A 19,597-nucleotide genomic window follows, 5' to 3' on the forward strand; every position below is an offset into this window, starting at 1 on the left:
TATATCCCCAGAGAGCCTATAACACTATAGCTATTGGAGAGCATAATACCTAATGTAGAACCGCACATGACAAAGACGAGGGACACGAACCAGCTTCCTGCCATATAATCAAGCAAGACATTTTAAAATCAGTAGCTATCAAATAATATTTCACTAAAAATGGTGCTTTTGAGAAAAACTGAGGATTATTTTTATTTATATTTGGCAAGAATTGACATTAATCTTTTATAAAGTATCACTATGTTTTAAGTCATTTCCCATTTGTAAATACAATAACTGAAAATAACCTGTGGAATTATTTTTCCCCAATCCTCATTTCAAAGCTCCTCATTATCCGAAAAGTCCATTTCAGCTTTAACATCATGCTATAGATGCTTCCATTACAGGACTATGATGGTTTCAGAAATACTTTTGTAGCTCACTGAACTGTATTATCAATTATATATAAGACTTAGCATATATTTAAATTACTGAAAATAAAGTACAAGGTGTGTTTTATTTTTCTTCATGGTGCTTTCAGGAAGACATCAGGATCTTCTCTTCTCCCTAAAGAAAAATAATAACAAAAATCAAGAAGAGATAAACTTACAAGCTATTAAAATTACAGGTTAACTCAAACATAAAATTTCCAACTGCATAAAGTTCACAAAGATACAATCCAATGATATAGCTCAAGCAACAAGTATTTAAAACTGTTATAGAGAATGGCATACTGAGCCAATTTGTAAATTGGAATTCTATTTACATTTCTTTTAAAAAAGCTAACTACTCATTAATTTAATTCACCACTTGAGTCTGAGTCTAATTGTCAGTTTATGCCTGAGCCTGGGTCCCTGTCAAAAAAGGAAATAACAACTCATTTTATTTAATCATAAATATTTATTGTTTCAATCAACGTGTATCCTCTTACTCAAGACAGATGATTAACCCCCTTCAATAGATATCAACTATCACAAATCTGACAGCTGAGGACATTGGCTAGTATTCGGTGATTAGCTTGACATGTCCACTAAAATAGCTTTGCTCAGGAGATGTAACAATTTGCGCTAGTGGAAAAATAAAGTCTACTAACTTCCTTTCCTTTGCTACAATAAAATTGTATTAATTCAAGCACCACAAATTCAGAAATCGGGATCATGTGGACCAAGCTAACATTAGCCTTTCCATCCCTGAAGGGAAAACACTACCTGATAATAAGCAAAAGTAAAGGACAAGTCCAGATGTTCTCTGAATTGTCCCGTCTTTCAAATTATTTGTGTCTGAATTAGTGAAGTGAAATGGTACTCATGGAGCGACAAAACAGGCTTGGGAAAACAAGACGGGATAAGAGAGATTAAAATGTTGTGGGCTCATAGAATTTTTTATATTTTTGCAGAGTTTTATTAAAAGTTTATAGTATAGCATGTGGAAATCATAGTATGTGAATAGCCCCCTCTCACTGGGGCTGCTGGCTCCATCTTCTTATTGCATTTTTCTATATGTTTATGACTAGGGTGACTCATAGCCCTAAGCTTCCAAACCTGTCAAAAATAAACAGTAAACCATACCTGTAGCACCTTGTGTACTTCTAGCTGAGGGCTTCTTCTCAACTGGATACTGCAAAGGTATTACAATACCTTGATCTGGCTTCTGAAATGCTGAAATGAGATTTTTTATTTTCCGGAAAAATCTTTTATGTACCCCAGGTGCTGTCTGGAAAATAAAAGGCCAAGCAGATTATTCATCTACCTCATAATGATACAAAAAAGGGCCTACAAAATGTGCAAGGGATGCTTAGAGAGGTAACATTTGTGTAACTTGTTCAAATATTTGAAAACATAAGGAAGAAGGAAAAACAACATTCTAGAAGAGCTTACTTTGGTTGGCTGAATTTCCCTGCAAGAGGAGCTAATGAGCTGTCATTTCAGTTCTCCCGAGGGTGGTATTAGTTTGTACAAGCTGCTGCTCATCGCCCTGCCCTTCCTGCCTGCTACCCATCATACATCCCGAACCTCTAAGGGTATACAGGCCATTACCCACAATGAATTCACCAACAGAGAGGATGCAGTTAAACAGAGAAAAAACACAGATCCTACAGGTCATTAATAAAAAGCCTAAAGAACCAAAAAAAAAAAAAAAGCAAACAAACAAATAAAACAACAACTACAACCCATCCTCCCTGCCATCATTCCACAATATAAAATGCTACACAGGAAATTAAAAACTGGCTGTTATGAGGCACACAATGCAAGGCTAGTTAGTCCTCACACTCTTTCACTTCACAATATGTCCTGCCTCATCCTACACATTAAATTTTTTCCTCCTTGGGAAACTTCCCTATCCTCCCCCAAACTGTTCTTTATGTCAACACTTCACTGTGACAAGGTTTTCTCTATGACACGAAAATGAAAGACTAAGGTCACCTTTATTTATTTGTTTGGTTTTGAAGGGATCATTATTTGCAGGTGAGTATTAAAATGTACTCCTCTCCTGACATGAATTCTCTTGTAAAGACACTACTTGAAATCAACAACAATTTCCTGCAAAAGCTTATGAGCCAAGCTTTAAGCGTCAGCTCAAAACTGTCATTTTACATGAAATAAAATAGTATTGCTATAAGCAATTGAACAATGACCAGTTTTTTTAGAAAGCTGTTTTTCAGCTATTCCATCTAGAAAGTTTTTGAGGTGGGAGCTATTTGTTTGTTAGCATTTAATGAGAAAACATGAAGGCTGGCATACAGACGTGTGTCAGCTAGACAAAATGCTAAAGACAGCACACTGTCCACTATAACTCTTGGTCATTTCCTACACTGGGGTAAAGAGTTTTTCACTGAAAACACTGAAAAAGTTCTTTTTAGCTTTAAATTAGTGTCAGCTCATAGGCTCACACAGCTACTCAGTAGATACAGAATACGCTCCCACTCAGCTCCAGCCTTACAGTCAAAACACCTTCCCAGAACTCTATTGAGACCTCATCCAAAATAATATGGCCATTCTTACAGGGATCCAAACAGTTCTTTGGCTCCAGGATAGAATCTCCAAATGTCAAAGGCAGGCCATAGGCACAAAATAACCTTCTTATGTCTTCCTTGGAGTACTTGTTCATTTTCAAAGCACTTTCCCATCTCCTGGCAGTTATTGGCTGATTTGGTTACTCCCATTTGACAGATAAGAAAATGGAAATACAAAGAGATAATTCAGCTTGCCCAAGGTCACACAGATAAGCAGAGGCAGAACTGGCTCCAGATCCCAGGACCCAGTCTCTTTCCTTTCAGATTAGGCAGATTAGAGACCAAACAGGTTCTAGTGAAGTTAGAGTCACCAACCAGAAGAGAAACTAATCCACTCCCCCGGTGTGGAAAGATTTCAAACCACACATCTTTTTACCTGTTCTTGTGGCTTGTAAAACCATTTATCAACAGAAGCATCTTTTTTATGAGGATTTGTATGCAGTTAACACTTGATTCTCCATGCCAATGGAGAGGAATAATAGCACTGAAGGTAAAAAAGCAATTTGAATTTGGCATGCAATGTTGCATTGGCAAATAACTGACTGAATTTATAGTGCTTTGCTTAGGTCAATAAGTAAAATTATTTAACATCCACTGATCTACTGATGATCAAATATCCAGAAAAGCCCAAAAGCACTGAAGTCAGCAGGAGGATGTTAGTACATTTTTTACAAAGTACCACAGACAATGAACATATTAATAAATGATAGGTGACTGTACATGGAATTCTCTGAATTAACAATTTGGCAAAATTTTAGCCTGAGTCACATGAGATAAATTAATATACTAGGCAATGATAAAACCTAAAAGTCTACCTGAAGCTAGAAAATCACATAATATTTGTCTTTCGTAGTTCAGTGGATCCAGGGTTCAATTTCACTCCACTCTTTGAAACAAACTGCAGACACACCTAGATTTCTAGCACAATCTTTGCACAGAAAATTTAGTGCTACTGTCAAGATTTTTCCCGCAATGTGGCAAACTAAAGCATTGTTCCAAAGAGCAATATAAATTATCTGTTATTTACCCCATTCTGAAAATACATTTACCACAAGAATTGTACCACTGACATCTCCCATCCTGTCACTGAACTCAGCTATTGTTCAAATTTGCACATTTCCCATACAGTTATCCATGGAAACATGCTTTGGATCATAGCTGGTCTTCAATATGCTCTAGAGAAATTTCTTCCAGTCAGATGATATGAGCTCTAAGAATACACACTAGTTTAATATTCACCATAGAAAAACATAACTAGAAGGCAAATTTAGTAGATAGAAAAAAATGCAATATGCATTTCAAAAATAAATCTAAAGAGTTTTTTTTTTTAAACTGTTTTCCCTTTGGAGAAAACATGCCAATCTTCTGCTCTCTTGGTGCAGATAATTACAATATTATTAGATAAACGGGTCAGACCAGACAACAGAATGAGAGAGCATTTGTGTTCAATAAGCCCTTTCTTCCCTAACATGATCACAAACATGTAACAATCTGCATATGATGTTATACTTGAAATGGAAGAAAACAAGTTTAAAGAAAACGTTACCTAAGCCCTACTAATTTAAGATCCTTTCCATAAAGAATATTCTTCAGCAGCTGAAGGCTACTTCTCTAGGAAGAAGGGCTATTTCTGGTCAAATTATATACAACTATATATGTATATATCATACACTACTATTCCTCATAATAAATGAAATTTAATAACCTATTCAATCATCTCTGCAGTGATGCAGAGAACTTTTAAAAATAAATGGGTATAAACAGTTTTGATTAGAAATAGTACTGCTTTTCCTCTAATTAGAATGGTAGCATCAATTATCCTGATATAAAGCAACAATGTGTTTGAAAACTTGCCCTAATTCATCTCAGTAGTTCAAAACATTTGTAGTCTGCAATTTGTGCTTTCTAGTTCACCAGTGCATCTGTAAAGGTTAGAGCTATTTTACTTTTTTTTTTAAGTCTAGACTTCAGAGTTTCTTAAATGCATAGACTGAGTTATTAATACAGGTTGATATTAGCATTTACGTTTTCAAACAACTCATAATGAAGTCGTTTCATTATAAAGACAGACTGGTTTTATAAAAAGTCAGAAATCAGAGAAAGCATTTGAAGTCAGAAGTTTCCATTGTAGAGACCTCTACTTTGCTAGCATGGTAATATATTGATACTACCCTGGTATGTGGAAAGAGATTCACTCTACAGGCATTTCTTGCAATGGTACTGTGACTTTCAAATGTTTTCAAAGCCATAAGAACCCATTTTTCTAATGAAATTTTTCTCAGAGCCCCAGTTGATAAGCAAACTAAAAGGGACTGCTCAGATTAAAGACAAATTGGGGACCCAAAGCATACCCACACATCCTCCTATCCTTCTGTAACCCCCTGGGCAACTCCAAGGCACTCAAATGAAAGAACTTCAGGATTTTGCGGAGCATAGCTTAAGAGTCACTGGAATGTTCCCTCTCCCTCTTTTCTACCTATCCTTGTCCTTCCCATATGGCTAAGCTGGGAGTCCTGCCTCCACAGAAGAGCAGCCTTGATTACCCTAATACTTGGAAAATTCTCTATTCTTTAAATGCTTGTGCTAGATAGCACTTGACTATAAACAATCATATTGTTCAGCAACTTGGGTGAGTTCTCATTTTCGAGGGCTTGCTTGCTAGTCCTGTGACTAAGAGCTTTCTTTATATGCATTATCTCATTTAATCTTCAAAATGAGCCCTATGAGTAAGGGACTATTTTTAGGCTTATTTTACAGATGAAGAAACTGGTTCAAAGAAAAATTAGGTAACCTACCCAAGGTCATAGACCTCTCAGAAAGGGGTTGGGGGTAGATAAGACCTGGAACACACATCCACCTGACAGCAAACACCAGGCTCTCACATTGCTGTTTAATTCATGTTGTATCTCTCAAGGGTCTTACAGGCTGTTAGAAAACAGGAGTCATGTTGTTTAATCCCCCATAGAGCCAACACTTGCATTAGTATCATTTGGTAAATAATTGTCGATTTGATTTTTTAATATATTTTTGATACGCTATCTAAAATTTCACATAGGCACCAAAAGTTTGACACAATCCTTAAACTTTGTTATCTTTCCCCCAAAGTGAGACCACTCCATACAGTGGTGGCTGAACAGAACTGGGACCAAAATTCTCTAAAGGCTTCTTAATGATCCATGAGCAATTTTGGATTGGAGCTTTAGTGATTTGAATCTGATGAATATTTTGGGAATGTAGAATTTGACAGCTCTTTTATAAAAGCAGTCTAAATTTCAAATACCTCCCTGATACCCCCAGAAGCAAAAATAAATAAAAGAGCTATACCTCAGCACTCCAAGAACCTGTTTCTGTCTGAGACACTCGGTATGTATAAATGTAACCTTGATACCTGTGAAAGAATAAACTTCCATTACTGAAAAATTCCAAAAGAACAACGGATGCTCTAAATTTGAGCTTTAACTATTACATATAAATGATACATATACTGGGACACACGTATATTGCACCACTGCATTCATAGAAAGAAAAGCCTGTGGAATCTAACTTGCTTGCATATCACAGTTTCTAGTACGCCTTCTTTATCTTTTCATTTTTTTTTCAAACGAGGGTGCTCACACTTCTAAGGATTTGTCAAGGTGAGAGACTGTTGGGACAGAAAGAAACTAGAGACCTATTGTAATTGGTAAAAATTATGAATTATTAAACAGATTCAACAAAGCATAGTAATATTATTTTTTGAGTACATACAGAGCCTTAAGGTGAAAACATTTCACTGGGGATAAGATACTATCAGGCCCACTTAAGTTAATAATAATATTAATTATAAATATAAATGTGGTATATTCCTATGATATTACTATTACTATATAACTTTATAATACATAATATAGTACTAATAGTAATTCGAATTAAAAAGGAGTCCTGCTAAAGTACTTGAAATTAGCTTGTCCTTTTAGATGGGGTAAACGTTTTCCCCCATTATTCACTGTGTACGCATATTGTACATCTGTATAGTTGATTTCTACTACATGCCAAGAGTTTTACATGTTGTATTAGTTTGCTCAGGCTGCCATAGCAAAATACCAGTCTGTGTGGCTTAAACAAAAGAAATTTATTTTCTCACAGCCCTGGAGGCTGGAAATCTAAGATCAAGGTGACAGTAACATAGGTTTTATTCTGAGGCCTCTACTCTTGGCTTGTAGGCAGCCACCTTTTAGCTGTGTTCACATGACCTTTTCTTTGTATATGTGTGTGTGTGTGTGTGTGTGTGAAGAGAGAGATTTCTCTTCTTATAAATCCACCAGTCCTATTGGATTGGGGCCCCATCCTTACAACCTTGTTTAACCTTAATTACATCCTAAAGGCCTATCTCCAAATACAGCCACATCGGGGGTTGAGCTTCAACATATGAATATGGGGGGAGAGGGAACATGATTCAGTCCATAGCATTCCAACACTGGTACCTCCAAATTCACATACAAAATACATTCATTCCATCCCAACAGCCTTAAAAGTCTTAAACACATTCCAGCATCAACTCTGAGGTCTAAATAAAGTCCAGAGTCTCTTCTAAATATCATCTAATGAGATACAGGTGAGACTTGGGGATATGACTGCTGCTGAGGCAAAATTCTTCTCCAGCTGTGAACCTGTGAAACCAGACAAGTCATGTGCTTCCAAAATACAGGAAGACAAGCATAGGACAGATATTCCCATTCCAAAAGGGAGATATCTGAAGGGGAAAAGGGGTGACAGGTCCCAAAAATGTCCGAAATCTCATAAGGCAAATTCCATTAGATCTTAATGCTTGAGAATAATCCTTTTTGGATTGACGCTCTGCCCTCCAGGCCCACTGGGTGGCACTGCCACCCCCACGGCTCTGCAGGGGCAGCCCCACCCACTTGGCTCTGTTGGGCAGCTGATCCCACCTTTGAAATCTAGGTGGAAGCAGCCTTGCCCACCTGGGCTTAGGCACTCTCGGCCTGTGGTGGGAGTGGTAACCCTGATGATCTCTGAAACAACTTCAGGATCATTCTTCCATTTTCTTGAAAGATAAAGCATGTTTGCAGCCAAACTGCACTATTGTCCTGCCCTATTCCCTTTGGTCCAAACTGACAGTGTCTCTGATGCTTTGGTCCAAACTCTATTCCTGGCTTCTGTTGAGATGACTAGTTAACATCATGGGCAATCTCCTTAAGGAGTGATTATCCAGCCATTCCCTTGGTATTCTCTCCAGACCAAGCTTCCTCATTTTTTGCCATATGAGTAGGCTGAGAATTTTCCAAATCTTTGTATTCTGGTTTCTTTTTGCTTAACAATTCCTTCTTCAATTCATGTCTCTCCTTTTGCATTTTATTATAAGTAGTCAGGAGGAACCAAGCTATTCCTTCAACACCTTGCTTAGAAATCTCTCCAGCTAAATATCCACTTTGCAAGTTCTACCTTCCATAAAATACTAGAACACAGTTCAGCCAAGTTCTTTGCCATTTATAATTAAGGATGGCTTTTTCTTTAGTTTCCAACAACACGTTCCTAATTTCCATCTGAGACCTCATCAGAATGACCTTTAACATCCATCATTCTACCAATACTGTGTTCACAGTATTGGTAGGCTTTTTCTAGCATGCATCTCCAAACACCTCTAGCCTCTACCCATGACCCAGTTCCAAAGCCACTTTCACATTTTTAGGTGTTTGTTACAGCAGCACTGTACTTCTCAGTACCAAAATCTGTACTAGTCTGCTCAGGCTGCCATAACAAAATACCATAGGCTGGGTGGCTTAAACAAAAGAAATTTATTTTCTCACAGTTCTGGAGCTGGAAGTCCAAGATCAAGGTGCTAGCAACATAGGTTTCATTCCAAGGCCTCTTCTCTTGACTTGTAAACAGCCACCTTCTTGCTGTGTGCTCACATGACCTTTTCTTTGTGTGCATTGAGAGACGGTGCTCTCTCTCTTCTCATAAGGCCAGAACGCTATTGGATTAGGGACCCACCCTTATGATCTCATTTAACCTAAATTACCTCTTAAAGGCCCTATCTCCAAGTACATCCCCATCGGGAGTTAGGGCTTCAATACATGAATTTGACAAGGACACAATTCAGCCCACAGCACATGCATTATCTCTTTTGGGCCCCACAGTAATCTTATGAACTTTATATTGTGAAATTGATTTTATAGATGAGGAAACTGAGACTTTGAGAAGTTAAGTAACCAAAGCCACACTACAAATCAAGCATCAAAGATGGGATTTAAATCAGGCATCTTTGACTCTAGAGCCCTGGCTTTTGATCCCCACACTGTAATGGATATAGATTATTTATTATATTTTAGTATCTATGGTACTGCTACTTAACTTGCCTAACAAACCTTTGCTTCCTAGAAAAGTATGGTAAACTTTATGCTGAATTACTTCAAATTATGAATCTGAATCTTCACAGAGTTTTATTTCAGACATTTTCTGATTGCTATTCTTCGGCACAAGTTTGGGTCAAAATATATCTTTGATTAGAATACATGCTGGGACTTCCCTGGCAGTCCAGTGGTTAAGACTCCACACTTCCAATACAGGGGGCGCAGGTTCCATCCCTGGTTGGGGAACTAAGATCCCATATGCAGCATGGTGCAGCCAAAAAATTTTTTAAAAAAAGAAAAAAAAATACATGCTAAAGTCTGGTAAAATTAAATGTGTTTAAACCTAAAAGAACCTAAAGTATCTCAAACAGGGTCAAGCTTGAGTAACTGACCTCACTTACCATTAATCCCCTATAGAACTAAAAGTCTTTATGTGGATTAAATTACTATATTTTTAATCACTATCCATCAGTACTATTACCTAAAGGATGAAAAAATTAGGTCTAAAACACTCTAATCACGTTCATTCGATTTGTGAAACCCCAAAAAGGGTCAATTTAATTTGCTGGTACAATTACAGGAAATGTTTCATTTTTGTTATAAAGATTTGCCAGAATACTTAGATCATATATGAAATAGCTTGATATATGCATATAGTATACTTTTTAGCATATATAATATGCTAAATAAATATAAAATATTACATTGTAAAGTCTTTTGTTTTTTTAAGCAATTGAAATGTACCTCACTGATTTCAGTAAGTACGCTACAGGGAACAAAGCAAGAGCTTTGATTTCCATTTTTCACCATGGGGACTCCAAACATAAGGGTTTAAGTGGTTTTCTTAAAGTCGCACAGCAGAGAATTCCCTGGCAGTCCAGTGGTTAGGACTCGGTGCTTTCATTGCCAGGGCCCGGGTTCAATCCCTGGTCGGGGAACAAAGACCCACAAGGTGCCGGAAAAAGAAAAGAAAAAAAAAAGTCACACGGCAAAATGGAGGTAGGAGCAGGGAAATAGCATAGGCCTTTAGTTCCATTTTCCCTATGGGAAGAGATGAATGGCAATAATTCAGTATCATTAAAGGTGTTGTGGAAATGCATTATTTAAAATTTCAGCAACGATGCAAACAAAATCATAGGCAACCAGTTTTCCACTTTCTCAAACAGTGGGTTTCTAAAAGATACAATGAATCTATCTCCCTACTATCATTCAGCCTCATTTAGTCAAAATAAATGAGTCTGTTTTGAAAATGATTTCCTAACGAATCTGATCTTATCGCACTTTCAGTTAAGCAGCAGGAACCTGAGTACCACTTCAAAAGTCCTTACCTCCTTCAGTCTTGAACAACCTGGTGCTAGTGGCACATAAAGCTCGTTGTGATTAACCCATCCAATTTTAACAATCTCCTACTCCACAACTCCTCAAATTTCTGAATGAGCAAAATTGTTTCACCCCTCAAACAAGCCAGAAGTTCATCTCTTCCACTTCCAAGTTGCTGAAGTCACTGACCAAAGATCCCCTGTAGCCAACTGTCGTTGATATACTCTCATATATCACTGATGGAAGAGATTTAAAACAGTGCGATTCAAATTATGTTCCCAGGGTAATAACAGTGCATCACCTGGGACCTTGCTAGAAATGTAGACTCTCAGGCCCCACTCCAGAATTGCTGAGTCAGAATCTGCGTTTTAACAACATTTCCAGATGATTTGTAGGAACATTAAAGTTACAGAAGGATTGATTAAAATGCATGGAAAATGCTCACACCTCATTGGGAATATTGATGGCAATTTCACCAAAGTCAAGCTGGCTTCTTTCACCACCCCCATAGTCACTCAATTTTTTTTTTTAGTCTATGCTTTAAGAATGAAATTTTATTTAAATAAAAGCTGAAGCTTTTTCAATGCTTTTGGTCTTCACAGAACAGTGTTTCTGAACTTTTTACTCCCTCTTCCCCAACAAGATTTCATAGTTTTGTTTTCTGTAGCTTGTATTATGAAACAATAATTCTATAATACAAAAGTAAATGAAAATATTGATTATGTTTTTTCCAAACTACACATACTCTCTCCCTGTCCACTGAAAAATCACTCTTTTAGGAAATAAACTGACAAATTATAACAAGAGCCATAAAACTGTGCGTATTTTTACCTAATGACCTTCTTTATCTTCATATACTCTAAGGAATCAAATGGAAAAAGCAATTTGACAAAGATTTTCATAGTAGTTCTATTTTAATAATGAAAAATGGAATTAACCTAAGGAATGTTACTCAAAATAAGGAAATGGCAGCAGAAAGAATGGTTCAAAACTATACCAAAGTTCAAAGGTATTAGAGAGCTACATTTTTCAAAAAATTTTAAACACCTGGACCATGTTGATATAAAATGATGGTATGTGAAAGAAGTGGACACAAGGAGAGCCGCCACTCTGATTACTGTTCAAAACTATCCCCATATGTATATAAACTAGAAGTAAATTTAAACTAATATAAATGCATCCTTGCATATTAATTTTCCATTTTTTTTTCTTTTGGCCACGCCACCGCATGCAGGATCTTAGTTCCCCAACCAGGGATTGAACCCGTGCCCCCTGCAGTGGAAGCACTGAGTCTTAACCACTGGACCACCAGGGAAGTCTTGTAATTTCCCTTATAAAGTTATACAAATGACTAACAACATTTTTTTAAAGAAACAGAAGTAAAATTACAACTTGGAGCTTTACAAATCTAGCCTAAGCAAATCACAGATCAGAAAAATATCATTCGTCTTTAAAAACTGTTACATCCCTTTTAGGATTATTTTTCCTCTGACTCCCCATTAATATAGACAAACCAAGAATGTAGTGTAATTTTAACTTCCTTCCTCCATCAAACCTTTTTGTCACACTTGATGATAAGCCTGGAATTTTAAATTTATCATGAAAAAATCTAGAAAATAAATAATTGGTAGAAAACAATAGAGATTTCTGTTGTTGTTGTTGCCATTAATTAATTTTCTTAAAAAATTAATTTCTTAAAAAATACATTTTGCATTTTAATGACACAAAGCATGTGTTGATTCAGTCCCTGCTAATATTAAAATTTGCCTTTAATTTTTCAAAAGCTGTCCCCAACTCTTAAAAAAGTGTTCTGGTTAGAAAGAGACAAGAAGAAAGCAACCTGACTTATTTTTTCTTTTCTCAAAGGGTCAGCGTTGGGGACAGGTCTTGCTTTACAATTGACAAAACCACATCAATTCCTTCTTTATACCACTTCAAGGACTACACAAAAGAAAAGGTTTAGGTACATCTGACTTCTTCATGACACCACAAATAAAGCAAGCTAGTGCCCAGGCTGTCTGTGTCTATACAAACGAATGTTACATGCAAAATTCAAGGCACAATTATGATGTGACTGTTTTTGTAACAAATATTTCAGAGCTTTTATACCCAGAGGAATGGTATCCTATAGAAAGCCACTTTGATCCAAGAAGTTTTTGAATTTCCTATGGCCCAATCTTCATTCTTTCAGTGAATTTGAATTTTTCAGAACCATCAAAAGTCATTCAGCTTCAAGTTTGATGGTAAAACTATGTAATACCAGTTTCGATGAGTCATGACAATAAATATAATCTCTTCTTCCCTTGAAGTGCCACAGAACGTTTTATTTAAGTACTCATACAATGGTCTAACTTTGTCTCACAATTATTTATGGAGCTTTTATTTATATTAACAAACACCTACTACATATTAACTTTATAAATGTTAACTCATGCAATAATTCTCATAACAACCCTATGAGGTAAAGTACTGTAGTATTATTATTGCCGTCACCCTTTCCACAGATAAGGAACCTGAAACAGAAAGTTTAAGTAACTTGCTCAAGGTAAAATAGCTGGTTAAGGGCCAGAATTGAGATGCACACCCAGAGGGTCTGGCTGTAAGATACGGGCTCTTAACCATCTTTCTATGCTGCCTCTCTCTTATATCAGAGGGAATGAGTTAACAAATTGATCTTAAGGTGAATCCAAAAGCATAGTTCTCAAAAAGGGAGGGAGTCTGCTTGGCCTTACGACCGGAGAGAAAGGGCAAAGGAAGGGTATAAAGCATAGAGACAAGATGGGGAGAGCCCAAAAGAGGTCAACCTAGGCTTCCCTTTTGCTTTAAACTAAATGACATCTTCAGACTAATCTTGCAACTTAATTTTACATTGTCAACCAGAGTCAGCACGTGATTTATTGGCCTGTGAATTGTCCATTTGGTGGTTTGTGTATTTGCACATTTAATCCTAGGCTGGCCTTCAGGCTTGCTCTGCCATTAATGGATTGTACTTAGATAATCCAAAGTAATTCTAGTGGCCTCAGTTATCATGAAGATAAATGCGGTGCCAACACACATATCCAACTGTATTCAAAAATTAACTAAGTTTTATAATTTCTCATTCTTCTGTTCCCTGCAATTACAACTGATACGCTGGAGTTTTATTTTGTCACTGTTCCTTCACCCATTTCTCCAGTTCAATTGTTTGATAGGCACTTTATTCCCAGTCATCCTTTAAATCTTAAAGGACAAAAAGATAATTATCCTTTTATCTAAAGACGTATATGTCAAATGACTTCATTATGTGTCCTTGAGGCTAAAGAATATAATAGCATTTCTTTTTCCAAATCTTCCATCAGATAAAAGTAGCAAACTGAGATATGTACAGAGGATGTACAGAAATAAACTATTTCTTCAAAGTAATTATTTTAAATATTTTAAATTTGTTTTTCTCTTATCACCATCAAACTATCCCAGTGGGCATTTAGGACTTTCCCAATGGCTGTCTACATTAGGGGTGAAAAGGGGAGAAATGTGAGAGCTCACATGTACCTTAGTGAAAAGAAACTTGATATACCTTGAAAACCAAAAAGAGTAAAATTAAATTAAATTAAATTTAAACTATTTGCATTAATAAGAACATTTAGTATACTGGATGGATACAAAAAAAACCCATAAAGTCAGTAGCTTTCCTGTTGCAAAAGAAAATATAGTGGGAAAAGATTCCATTCATGATAGAAACAAAAAAATAGACACATACATTCATACTCACAATAACTAGAAATAAACAACAAAAACTATGCAAGACCTATGGGAAGAAAACTACAAACCTCTATTGATGGATGTAAATGAAAAAATTAATAAATGGAGAGACATATCAGGTTTTTGGATAGGAAGACTAAATTCTTTAAAGATGACAATTCCTCCTTATTAATGAGTTTAAGGTAACCCCAATGGGATTTTTTTCATTTAACAAAATCATTCTAGATTTCATCTTGAAGAACCAACAGGTAAGAACAGCAAATAATTTTTTAAATGTATTAAAACATTATCATACTATATATAGCGCTAGTGGTATAAGAATAAATAGATCAATTGAGCCAAATAGATAACTGCAAAACAGTAACTGTTATATGTAAGAATTTAATGTATAGTAAAGTAGGCTAATAAATCAATCAGGAATGAAAGTTCTATTTATAAATTATTAGCTATTTCGAAACAAAATCAAATTGGATCCTTTCTCCACATAAAAATATAATTCCAAATGGAATTAAAGAGTTAAGTATAAACTAGCCAAACCATAAATTTAAAACAAAAATTGAAGTGAAGTTTTATGACATCTCTGCAGGTCAAAGAACTTTCTAAGTTGGGAAGCAAAGGGGGAAGTCAAACACACAGAAAATGAGTGACGGACTTGACTACTAAAAATGTTAATTTTTTGTGTGTCAAAGAAAAGTAATGGCAAACACCAAACTGAGAAAAGATACTTTCAATAGATCAAGGATTAGTATATAAACACTCATTAAAAAAAAAAAAAAAGGGCTTCCCTGGTGGCGCAGTGGTTGGGAGTCCGCCTGCCGATGCTGGGGACGCGGGTTCGTGCCCCGGTCTGGGAGGATCCCACGTGCCACGGAGCGGCTGGGCCCGTGAGCCATGGCCGCTGAGCCTGTGCATCCGGAGCCTGTGCTCCGCAACGGGAGAGGCCACAACAGTGAGAGGCCCACGTACCGCAAAAAAAAAAAAAACCTCATAATGTGTTAAGAAAAATAGTAAGATCCAAATGGTTAAATAGGCAAAGTACACAAAGAGCCAATTCATGAACAAGGAAATACAAGTTTACCAACCATATAGACACTCAATCACTAAAGAAATATGAAATAAAGAGTGAGACACCAAATTTCAAGAAGAATTTTTTTTTTAACAAGAATACCCATTTCTAGGGATGGTGCGGTGAGACAGACACTTTCATGCAGTACTGGTGAGCATATATATAAACTGGAATAACCATTTAGGAAAAAATATTTGGTTATCATGTATACATCAAGAATCTTAAGCTGTTCATGTTTTCTGATCTAAAAATTGCACATCTTGAAATTCATTATAAGGAAGTCATCATAAATACAAGGAAACCTTTATGGATTGAAATATGAATCATGACGGAATTTATAATAGCAAAAAACTGGAATGATTCAAATGTCTAAAAATAGATGACTGGTTAAGGAAAATATAGTTGGACTGGTTGGACTATCATGAAATCATTAAAAATAATGTTTTAAAATCATTTGTAAGAACATTATATATAACTGTGTTTTTTTCACATTAAGTGGAAAATGCAGCAGAATACAATAGTGTAAGAGCACATATGTTTATAAAGCAATTTGTTTTATTAAAATACAGAAGAAAAAACACTTAATTTTCAACAATAATTGTCTTTAGGTTATAAAACTATAGATGATTTTCCCTCATTTCCATTATCTACATTTTAAAAACTTTCTACAATATGAATGAGTGTTTAGGAACTATTTTTAATAGACTTATACCAAAATCTAGATTTACTTATTGAAAATAATTGGAAGAAAAACTTCTCGCTTTAAATGAAGGTGAGCAATCCTATAAATGGAAAATTTCTTTAATACTTTATGAGATTCAATTTCCCAAAATGAACAGAGGAAAAGGCCTTATCTAAAGGCCAGGATTGGGGGTTCAGAACTGGGGAAAGGAGCAAACCTAGTTAGAAAGTATAGTTTAAAGTAGAGTTAGAAAGGCATATGCAATGTGTTATTTCTACAATAAAAATACAGAAACTGAAGCTCAACCAAACCTTCTTGGATAATGAGAAGAAACAAAAGACAGATTGAGAAACTATTCTGAGTGAACCCTACAGTCAAATATATGTTTGTTAGCTATACCTTGCTGTTCATATATATATGACACCATTTACATTGTTATTTCTGCTGTATATCATAACCATAGATGTTTTGGTTTAAAATGAGTATGTGGTTTGTTTCAAAATAAAATTTGATTTTGTTACTACAGCGTAGTAGTAAAAAGGAGGAAATGAAATGTTTACGTTTATCAAAAGGGATCCTTGGCTCAAAAAAGGCTGAGAAACTGTCATAAAAGGCAATGCATCCTTGTGTCTTTCCTCTGGAGCAGTCTGGCCATCACCCTCCAGGACTCAGAGGCCTCAGTGTGCCCATCGTAAGATATGCTAGGGGGACTCCCAATTTGCCGACAATTTTCTGCTACTTCATAAGGAGGTGTGCACGGAGAACTAAGAGTCATAAAAACTGCATTTATGCAAGATTTACTTTGGGTGAAAACTTAACTTGAGAAATTCCCACCTGCCTAAATTAATACCTTATGTAGTTCTGGCCTACTTGGGAAAAAGGCTAAGATTATCCTTCTCTCTTGCATCTTTTACCAACTGTAATCTTATGCAGAAGGTAGAACATACATTACTATTCCTGTTTTACAAATATGGAAACCAAGACCCAGAGAAGTTGAGTGATTTCCCCAGAGTCCACACCCTGGCCTCCTGATATCAGCCCAAAAGCTTTCTGCAGTAAAGAACAGTATTTGTCTTGACAGTTCATTCATTAATTCAAAACCGTTTATTGAGCACCTATTGCGTGCCTCACAATGCCTGTTACGTGCCAGGCTGTGTTCCTGGTGTGGGAGACAATGTCCCTGTTCTCATGGAGATTACATTTTAGTAGGAAAGCCCAGCAAGACATAAGTAGACAAGCAAATGTCAGACAGTTTAAAGTTCCCTGAAGAAAAATAAAGTGATGGAGTGTAACTGGGACAGGGAGAGGGCACTTATTTTAGATAGGATGGTCAAGGAAGTCCTCTCTGAGGGAAGAGGCAGAAGGAATAGTTAAGTGCAAAGATCCTAAGCAGGGAGCAGCTTGGCAAGCTCGAGAAACAACAAAGAGGCCAGTGTGTCTGAAGTCTTAAGAGCATCCTGCCACACACTGTCCCCTGCTCTTCCACCCCTTCCTAGGCTTCTTTTGTACCTTATTTTTTACCTCTAGGTTAAGGGGCCCATTACCTCCTTTATCAGCTTCCCTAAAGAAGCCCCTTTCACCAGTCTACTCACTCCTTCACTTTCTTTTGATAAGAAAAGAGCCTAGGAATACTAGTTGGCTTTCACTGACTGTCTCCAGTTTCCACTTGAGAAAAACAATAATATAAAGGAAACGTAAGATCTGAGCCCAAGAGATTCAATAGCTTGCACGTATTGTCCTGGAAGCTTTTATAACAAATGTATCTAGCGTGGCCTGATAGTTGCCACAAACATGTCTTGACCGTTTAAAAAAACACAATAAACAATGAAAATCCTCTAACACCAGGCTCAATACAATCTCTCTTCAATGACCCAGAAGGAACTTCAAAACCTTGCAGTGTATCGTCAGACACCGAAATTACTACCAAGCATTTCCCCTCATTTTGTTTCTGTCTAGAAGCTACTGTGCAGGGCTGGTGTTTTCGTGGATGTTTTTGTCCTGCTAACAAAGAGTGATCGAGCTAGGTACTTCCGTAGAAATGCCCTGTGAGTACTTAAAGATATAGACTGAAAAAAACAAAGAATATAATAATAATACTGAGTACCGAAAGAAACAGACTGAAAAAATAATAATATAATAATAATAACAACAACAACAACAGCTTACTTTTACTGAACATTTAGTATGTGTCAGGTCCAGTGTTAAATTTTCTACCTGCATATGGCATTTAATCCTCACACGCCTATGAGGTAGGTAGTAATATTATTTACATTTTATGGACAAGAAAACTGAGGGGCTGAGAGGTTAACTTGCCAAAGTCAGCATCAGACCAGCACAAGATTAGGTCTCAGATCTGCCTGACTCTGGAGCCCTGAAGCAAAGATGAAGGTGCATCTGATTCAAAATGGGGCGTTAGACTAAGATGCTTAGGTAAAGAGCAAAACTGAATCATACAAGGGTGTTTTCCCTCCATTCCCTTTATGACTATTGTCAGTCCAAGCTTTTATCAAGAAAGGCCCTATTTCTGAAACCCCCCTCTGCCTGCCAACTCCTCTAAAGAAAACTCAGTAAGTAGATCCAGAGAGGTGGTTTTATTCAGAAACATCCCTCTCTCTGCATCCTGACCTAACTGGTATTGATGTCTTAAAGTAATAGATTCAGTTTCTTAGTCTTCTTCCTCTCCTTGAATTTGACGTTCCTTTGGGAAGGCACCTCCAAAGCCATTTCAAGAGAGCTGGAGAGAGAGGCTTCTCCTTCCCTGAGGAGGTGGCCCCAAAGCTGGCCGCTCCACCATCATCGCAGGCCTCCACCTTGCTGGCCTCTATTAGAGGTCAAAACTGAAATCGGGAGCCTGAGTCCTTTCGGCAGCAAAGGTAAATTCTACACTGCGTTTCCCCACCCCAAAGGGCATCCGCCGGGCCTGGGCCGCACGGTGGGCAGTGGAGGCTCCCACCATGTACTCACAGAACACACAGGCAGTACACTCCCGGGACGCTCTCGCTGTCCCTCAGCAAATAGCTGCCGTCCAGACCCGTGGCAAGCAGGAGCTTCTCCCCCGTCTCCCGGCTGATTTTGCCATGATACACAGCCACCGCCTCCATGACCTGGGGAACTCTTGGGAGGACCTAGGCGTGGAACGGCAGCGGACAGATGCCACCACTGCTGCTGCTGCTGCCGCCGCAACCCAACACAAGTCAGCCACCCGCCTCCCAGTTCAGCCAGATGTGCAAAAAAGAGAGAGGAGCGCCCGAACAACAGGATGTTGTCTACCTGCCTGAAAACCTCCCTCTCACGGTTCAATTAAAACCAGCTCAGCAGTTTAGCAGCTTGGTTATTGCCGTAGGGTTCCATCCCCCTCCCAGGCCCACCCACACAACACAGGGTTCGGATGGACGGGTGGACAGAGAGGGGAGGACCATTGGACTTTGCAAGATTTGGCCTGT

The 19,597-nt window shown here is 37.3% G+C and overlaps 1 protein-coding gene across 1 annotated transcript; it reads right to left on the minus strand.

The window, feature by feature from the left end:
- Positions 1–212: 212 nt before the first annotated feature.
- SH2D1A (SH2 domain containing 1A) lies at positions 213–19,332 on the minus strand. Its single transcript, XM_060002263.1, has 4 exons — positions 19,119–19,332; positions 6,317–6,380; positions 1,548–1,692; positions 213–546 (listed from the first exon to the last, which is right to left on the minus strand). The coding sequence occupies exons 1-4, from the start codon at positions 19,253–19,255 to the stop codon at positions 506–508; spliced, it is 387 nt and encodes a 128-aa protein (XP_059858246.1). The 5' UTR covers positions 19,256–19,332; the 3' UTR covers positions 213–505.
- Between the last annotated feature and the right edge of the window lie 265 nt (positions 19,333–19,597).

The sequence above is a fragment of the Delphinus delphis genome, chromosome X (assembly GCF_949987515.2).
Source record: "Delphinus delphis chromosome X, mDelDel1.2, whole genome shotgun sequence".
Classification (NCBI taxonomy): Eukaryota; Metazoa; Chordata; class Mammalia; order Artiodactyla; family Delphinidae; genus Delphinus; species Delphinus delphis.

Coding starts and splice junctions, on each gene's coding strand:
- SH2D1A (XM_060002263.1), bottom strand. CDS start 19,255: ATGGAGGCGGTGGCTGTGTATCATGGCAAAATCAGCCGGGAGACGGGG. Junction 6,381..19,118: donor GTGTACTGCCTGTGTGTTCT/GTGAGTACATGG, acceptor ATTCTTTCACAG/GTATCAAGGTTACATTTATA. Junction 547..1,547: donor AAGTACACAAGGTGCTACAG/GTATGGTTTACT, acceptor ATTTTTCTTTAG/GGAGAAGAGAAGATCCTGAT.